The 7,961-nt window shown below is 38.8% G+C and overlaps 1 protein-coding gene across 1 annotated transcript; it reads left to right on the top strand.

The window, feature by feature from the left end:
• Positions 1-363: 363 nt before the first annotated feature.
• On the top strand, positions 364-7,438 carry LOC119067290 (integrator complex subunit 6). The gene is made up of 4 exons (XM_037170180.1): positions 364-553; positions 612-756; positions 1,008-1,646; positions 4,538-7,438. The coding sequence occupies exons 3-4, from the start codon at positions 1,082-1,084 to the stop codon at positions 7,036-7,038; spliced, it is 3,066 nt and encodes a 1,021-aa protein (XP_037026075.1). The 5' UTR covers positions 364-553; positions 612-756; positions 1,008-1,081; the 3' UTR covers positions 7,039-7,438.
• Positions 7,439-7,961: the final 523 nt, after the last annotated feature.

Below are 7,961 nucleotides of genomic sequence, written 5' to 3'. Positions count from 1 at the left end.
TACTTTTTGTCACTTCTTGTGAAAAGTTTTGTACTAAACTAATGAAATCTCAAGCTTCTTTTCCTAATTAGGTTTACAAATAACTATTGAATCCATCTGTTCATAAGCCGTTGTTGTAAAATGTAAAATTATTTCTCCGTTTTAAGATTCCCCAAAATATTTTGTTACCTTTACTTAAATTACCGAGCCATCAAATACCGCCTTTTTGCAATATGAATGCGCAAAATTCATAACACACTGCCACACAGACTGTGTTCACTTGGATAAGCGCATGACCCGCCATGACCGGACAGTGTGTGCAAGGAAAAGCAACTTGGCGAAACGAAATATCAGCATTGAAAGTGTCATATACCCGTTGCTTTCTCAGTTGTTCAGAGACTCTTGAAGCGAGTACAATATCAAAATAAGGAGTTATGCTATTCGGTGTTTGTTTCGAAAAAATAATACACATTTATCTTCAAACGCACGCTTATTAGCATATCAGTCTATGTGCATGTAGACCGTAAACGTAAAGTAGTTGTTAAAGTAGAACAGTCAATCGTGATAAATTCAGGTTAGGATGTGGTTTTTAATGAATTTCTGAATTTTTTTTTACAATCGAAATTTGACAGGACTCATTTTGTGACATCAATAAAGAAATTGAGGTGAACTCGGTGAACTTTTCTATGAATATTTTGGTTCTTGCATGTGGTAAAATTCGAATGAAAATGTACCATCTGTGGAGCCATCTATTGGACGATACGAGACTTATTTAGGGTATGTTGTTTTCATTTTATTGTTTTTGTTGTCCGTGGGATGTATAATATAATTTGTTCGTCCTTAAACTTCACGTCCATATCACGAATTTAAGTCGGTAAATCTTCCGGAAAATGTAATTTGCTTGCGTCATGTTCGTATGTACCTTACTGTTGTCCATATAAATTGCATGTCGAGATATGCACCGATAAACGTCAATCGACGTTCGACAGCCACCGTTTAATGTTACTATTTCCCTGACATATTTTCAGATCAATCGCTGCGCTGGAAAAGGAATCACCAATAATTTGCCACATCTTAACAAAAAAAACCAAATGATTGCACCATGACAATCATCTTATTTCTGGTCGACACATCGGCGTCGATGTGTCAAAAAGCCTACGTAAATGGTGTACAAAAAAGCTATCTGGATATTGCAAAGGGGGCAGTTGAAACATTTTTGAAGTATCGCCAGCGGTCGCAAGATTGCATGGGAGATCGGTACATGCTGTTAACGTTTGAAGATCCACCAGCGAATGTCAAAGCTGGCTGGAAGGAAAATCATGCAACGTTTATGAATGAATTGAAGAATCTACAGAGCACTGGTCTCACATCTATGGGTGAGGCACTGCGGAATGCATTTGATTTGCTAAATTTGAATCGCATGCAATCGGGCATTGACACGTACGGTCAGGGACGCTGTCCGTTTTATTTGGAACCGTCGGTTATTATCGTCATCACGGATGGAGGTAAATATTCGTTTAAGAATGGAGTACACCAGGAAATCAGTTTGCCGCTGAACACGCAGACAACTGGCGCAAAATTGACGAAAGAACCGTTTCGATGGGACCAGCGATTATTTTCATTGGTATTACGAATGCCTGGGAATAAGGTCGACGAACGCGTAGAAGGTGAGTTACGTTCCTATTCTTTTTCGAAGTAACCAAAATTGTTTGCCCTCTAAAATACACAGTAAGCGGGTAGAGCCGTGTCGTCGGCCGTTTCTTTTTCTTCAAACGAATCACTACGAATAATTTCATGATTTTGAGTAATTGTCGGATGCAAATCAGGGTACTGAGAACTGTTTCCAAGGAACGGGTGGTTTATGATAAATTTTATCGGATCAGCTCTTACGTAGCATTCGGAATTTACCTTAAATACTAGGGCCCCCGCCGTAAAGTTCGAGATAACAGAATACTTAAACGGTAAAGTGGGATGCAAGTGACTAGTGTGCATAGACACACTTCCGAAATCGTTGACTAGGTTACGGTTTCAGTATCTTCCTTAACAGACATTCGTCATGAATAGAATAAGACTGAATTGACACTAGACATGATTCAATTCTTGGTTCCTAGTTCAACGACTCGACCTATGGAACTATAAGCAAAGAAAGAAGTTTGTCAGTCGACTGGCATGTAATATACGACTGGTTACAGTAACTGCCGCGACATATTCAAAGAATTATAGGATTTCAATGATTTTTGTAATCAGATTATGAGCACTGCAACTTTCTAGGACTAGGATAAACACGCACATAAAACCTATGTGAATGGTGCTATTGATTCATTTGATTTTTGTGTATTAACATCACCGATGTGTATTCAAACGCCTGTAACTTGCGAGCTACAATTAAAGAATCGAATGACCTTCTACGTGTACCGCAGTAATGACGCGCTGTTATTCAGTTATGCTCAATGTAGCTTGACTAAACTACAAGACGAAAATGACCCAAAATTTGCTATCGCTCTGGCGCTCTAATATCCACACTGGTGTTAAGTGAATTTCGAACAGGTGTGTTGATAGTGACGCTTTTCTATGTTTAACAACTCTGCAGGCACTTATAAAACCATAGTTATGAGCTGACGATACGATAAAATTGTTTCCGTTCAGTGGTCTTCTTATTCCCGTGCGCCGAATTCCACTTCTGAATTCCACTATAAGTACATGAAAAACAAATTGCTTTCGGTATGCGCATTGGGTTACAATATTGGCTGAATGAACTGTAATAGTGGGGAGATTTCGAAAGTCTATTTCCGGAATATTGCTTCTAAGTTTGTCATTGACTTGTCAGTAGGCTAAAATGATTTAAGCAAACGTTTGACCATAATCACTTCAATTCAAAGGTTCAATGTCCCTTAAAAGATTCTCCGAGAGGCGACTACTACTGTAATTGCACACGGTGCGCATAACTAATGCACTTCGTTACCTGCAGTCAAAACTTGATTCAACCAATCAGATACCTGCATTTTAGGCTTAGGTATCTTATAACCCGCACAATATGATAATGTAAACGAGTCTCGAGTTCATGTAATGGCAACTAACAGACACTGTTCGTAACAACTAATTTTACTACAACGACCAATCGAGCGTTAAAGTAATTCACTAGATAAAATACAACTTTTTTTATCATGAAACCAAACAGCAAGAGCAAAACAATAGCAAAATATTTGACTCTACATTGTTTGGTTTCGCATCCTTCACCTGACATTCTTTCAAAAATAGAGATTAGATTACCAGTATCTTTAGGGGGTATGGCGTGCTCAAGTGTCATCTTCGTGAATCGATGATTCCTAGTTTCCCGCTACCGTTTTTTTTTACGTAAACATGTTTGTTTTGAAGTCGAAATTTGTTTTTTTTTTCCCATCAATATTTATATCAGCGACAATTCGTATAACATACGCAATTGTAAAAATCTCAAGTCTGAATTTAAGTATAGGTAGGAACGACACGGTTTTTACTTCCATTTAAAAAAAAAAACAATCGGTTTATTGCGTCAAGGCAAATTTTAAAATAAATGTTGCACCACATGCACCGACACTTAGGACCCGATATTATTTAACCAATGATTCAGGTGTTAGTAAACGACAAATTTTTTGTGAATAAAAATGGTTGAGTTGCGTAAATCGCATTAATCTCTCTTTTACAAAGTACGCTTTACATCGATCGTTTGTATGCACGTATGTTTTTAGACTAGCTGGTTTTACTTCACGATTCCATGATACTCCATTTTTCGTTTGAGATTGATTGGATGTGTTCACACGTCTGTACATGCAAAGTGTTGATTCCCCTAAACAGCCCAAACATTTCCAAGAATGTCGCTACGATTCTGCATGAATTGCGATCTAAAATTTGTACGTATGGTCGAATCAATATCAGTCATTTTTTAATACTCACCTCCCAGACTGTCAAAATTAGAAACAAAATAATTGGCGAAAATGTGTTATCTTATAGACACGGCTAGTCATCTGCTATCGACAACGTAGATAAGAATAGGGATGAACTCTGTCTGATGCTATCTGTTATAGCCAACTGTATGATCAAAACATTGAAGTGATAGATTCGGTATAGGATATATTTTACACAGATGAAGTACGAAATTTATTTCGTTCCGATACGCTTGCCGTTTTTTGTAGGTCAAATAAATAATGGTTCAGCTCAAAGCCATTGCATACGCTCAATGAATTGAAATTAGGTTTATAATTTCTAAAATAAAAATGAATCATCTCCCGTCATGCAAATACATGAGACGACAGATCCATAAAACAGTTCTAAACTAAAAGCCACAAATGTCAGGTACCACAGTCAAATCGGAAAAAGCTTAGCTATTCATGCTAATTTGATGTGATCGCTACTCCACTTTCTGCTTCCATGCCATTGAAATCGGTGTGGATTCAGATTTGAATGGTCTCGACCGTTTTAGTCAATTATCCATAAATTTTCTAATCAAAAAGAATTGTAATCAATCACACATTTAAGTAACACCGTCATCAATACTCTGTTTTTTCCAAATCTTTTATTTCAGGTAAAGTTCCTCATGATGATTCACCTATCGAAAAAATGTGTGAAGTAACTGGTGGCCGATCGTATCGCGTCAAATCACATTATGTATTAAATCAGTGTATCGAAAGTCTTGTACAGAAAGTTCAACCTGGCGTTGTCGTTCATTTCGATGCAGCAATGCCAAAAGATTTACGGGATGGTGACGTGCAAGACATTGTGTTAGGTTCGACGAAAAAGATGATCTACGTGCAGAAGCATCCAACGCAAAAAACATTTCCAGTTGGTTATTGGCCGATACCCGAACCGTACTGGCCCGATCAAAAGGCACCGAATTTGCCGCCACGTGATGCTCATCCAAAAATCCGTATCGTTACGCCATGCATCGATGAACCGATATTATTGCGAAATTTTCCGGTTGACAAGTACGAGGTGGAAGCGAGTCCGTTGACCTTGCAGATACTGCAGTTTCAAAAGCGAGAGCCCAGTAAATGTTGGCCGGTCATTGTACTTAACGATACGAAAACTCAACAAAACACTCCACATCAAAATCCTCCGGAAATGCCGTTCGGCTATCTGAAAGCAAATTTGAATTTGACACAAGTTCATTTAATGATCCTGCCGTACAATTATTTAAATCTACTGCCGCTGTTGAACGAATTATTTAACAAATTTATGCTGAGTCCACCGAGCGAATGGGTATACAAATTCACCACGTACGTTCGCACAATACCGCAGTACTACGCACCATTTCTGCGACGCGCTCTACTCAGTGCTCAAGTACCAGTACCTCTACTTCAGTACATTCTACCCGAAACGTTAGACAACTATCTGAGTCCAACAGTTGCAAACTACTTAAAAACGATGAAGAACACTGCCAAGCAAGAGCAGGAGAATATGTGCTTAAGAGTATTTAAGCAATTGAAAATGGCTAAGCCAGCGTATCACCAAGTGGAAGCGGCGAAGCTCAATTGTGCACTCACATTGAAACGTGACCTGGTCACACATCCGCAACTGCGCGAAACATTCAGCAAAATTCACCTGGAAATAAACACATACGATAACTACACCATAACCGTTCCAACTGGCTTTCAACAGTGTTCGGCTAAAAATTATCGAAATCCGTTTGATGTTCCTCGGCGTGATTTAATTGATGAAATTTCAAGAATGCGCGAAAATTTCCTCAGGATTCCGACAAACAAAATCAATGTTTTCACAAAAGATGCCGGTCATTGCTTACCTATCTCGGAAATGGGTAATTATCAAGAATATCTGAAGAGTAAGCAGAGTCCGTTGCGAGAAATCGAACCGACGAATGTACGCCAACATATGTTCGGCAATCCGTACAAAAAGGACAAACATATGGTCATGGTGGACGAGGCTGATCTGGGCGACGTTGCTCCGATGAAACCGAACGCATCAAATGCACCGAAAAAGACTGACCCCAATAGCCGACCGAGAAAGCGCAAAGCCGGTCCAATTAGAAAGGACTATGTGTTTAAGCGACTATCAACTGATTCGCGCGAAAGTGTCAGCACAACATCGTCGACATGCTCGTCACCACCGAGCACATTCGATTCGGATGACGATGTATCGATTTCGGACACATCTTCTACGCGAATGGATGACGAATCGGAAAATGAGCTCGTTATCGACTTCGACAATGACGAATCATCCAACGAAGACTTCAACGTTAACGGCCATGTTCAAAGCTTCATCAATGGTGATGAAGAGGCAGATGAACCACCAATAATACCACCTGCATTGAATACATTGCCACATCTTCCAACACCGTCGTTGCTGAATAGCAAACCGTTCAGTTCTACAACAACAACATCACCAATCGTACCTACACCTCCGTTACTATTATTGCCGCCACCTCTTTCAACATCAATTATCATTCAACCGTCGCCGTTGAACAATGGACCAACAATGCCCATATCACCGCAAAATGATTACGAAGCACAAGAAATTTCGAAAATACTACAACAATGCACCAACGGCATGGATCAGCAACGTTTGATCGATCACAGAGAACAAAAGGATAGAGACTTTCGCGAACACAATCGGGAAAATCGCGAGCAAAAAGATCAAAAGGAACATCACAATGAGGATCACTGCAATCGAATTGAATTGAACGAGAATTCGAACAATGGCGACGAAGCCACCAACAACGGTCATCATAACAATCATCATCAAGCGAATCTTAAGTCGGAAAAGAACTCCGCCAAAATCAAGGAACCTCCGGTCGACATCGACGATCTGGACGACGAACAAAAAGAGAATATCAAACAGAACAATATGGAAGCTAGAAATGTTATATTCAAAGACATCCGTCGTCCGGGCAGAGACTATTCGGCGCTACTGGATCATTTGAATATGGTGAAAGGGAATTTCGACACAAAATTCACATTCATTGAAATGTGTATCAATGAATCGTTACGGTTTCGACGGCGAAAAATGGCCGACACAATCCAAGAGTGGTGGTATAAACAAGTTGATAAATTGAATATTCCTACAACGTGATATACCGTGTCTAGTGTCTATTTTGAATTGGTCGCGCGTTAGTGTATAACGAGAAGAGACGTTAAGTCGTTCGCCGCGAACGAACTGATATACGTGTCCAATTACAGAAAACATTAACCGTGAGTTTTATTTCGTTTAGTGTCCTTTTATTTAATAACTTCACATCCGACGGCTTTTCTTTTAGGTATTCTATATATCAAATGTTATATTAAGTACAAAATAAAAGTCTATTTACCGATAAAAAAAACGAAAACAAAACCTACTACAGAGCTTCATATACATTCAGACTGTCCACGATAACAATATTATTCGAAAAATGTTCATCAATTTGTCCGGTTGTCCTAATGTTTCCATTTTATTTAAAGTATGACATCGTTAAGTAGTCGACCGATTCCATTCCAAAAAACTAAAAATCCTCGCCAATTTTGCTCACACATTAGTTTCCGCGTCATGCACGCTCCACTACACGTTTTGTAATATAGGATTAATAAATGGCTAGCCGTAAGAAAGTTAATTTTATCGAAACAGAAATAAATATTTTGTAGAAATTAATTCCATTTTTAATCAACGACTTTTGTGACTGTTACAGGCAGTAGAAAAGTAATATTCAATAGATTCGATAAACGGCGAGCGTATCGCGCTATCAACAGTAAATCACAAACAAAAATCTTCATTAGGTTTTAGCACATCATTTTCAGCTAATTTCAATTTGGGTGGGAGCTTGTCGTTTTTTTTTTAAGTCAGCGTTGTCGATTACAAATGACTACCCTTATACCCTTAAGTGGTTCGCTTCTCAGTTCGTCAATATTTATTTTTTAATTTTAAAATTTAAAAGCGCGCCACACGTTGATAGATATTTCGTTGCCCGACTGGTCAGTTGCAATTAATTTTTTTTGGAATATTTAACAATTAGCCGCGAGGAA

This window comes from Bradysia coprophila, assembly GCF_014529535.1.
Source record: "Bradysia coprophila strain Holo2 chromosome X unlocalized genomic scaffold, BU_Bcop_v1 contig_12, whole genome shotgun sequence".
Taxonomy (NCBI): Eukaryota; Metazoa; Arthropoda; class Insecta; order Diptera; family Sciaridae; genus Bradysia; species Bradysia coprophila.
Note: the sequence above shows the minus strand (reverse complement) of the source record. Positions and strands in the feature narration are given on the sequence as shown.

What these genes read in the sequence shown, in the direction of transcription:
- LOC119067290 (XM_037170180.1), top strand. Translation starts at nt 1,082, where the DNA reads ATGACAATCATCTTATTTCTGGTCGACACATCGGCGTCGATGTGTCAA. An exon ending in GGTCGACGAACGCGTAGAAG is followed by an intron (nt 1,647 to 4,537) that starts GTGAGTTACGTT and finishes CTTTTATTTCAG; the next exon opens with GTAAAGTTCCTCATGATGAT.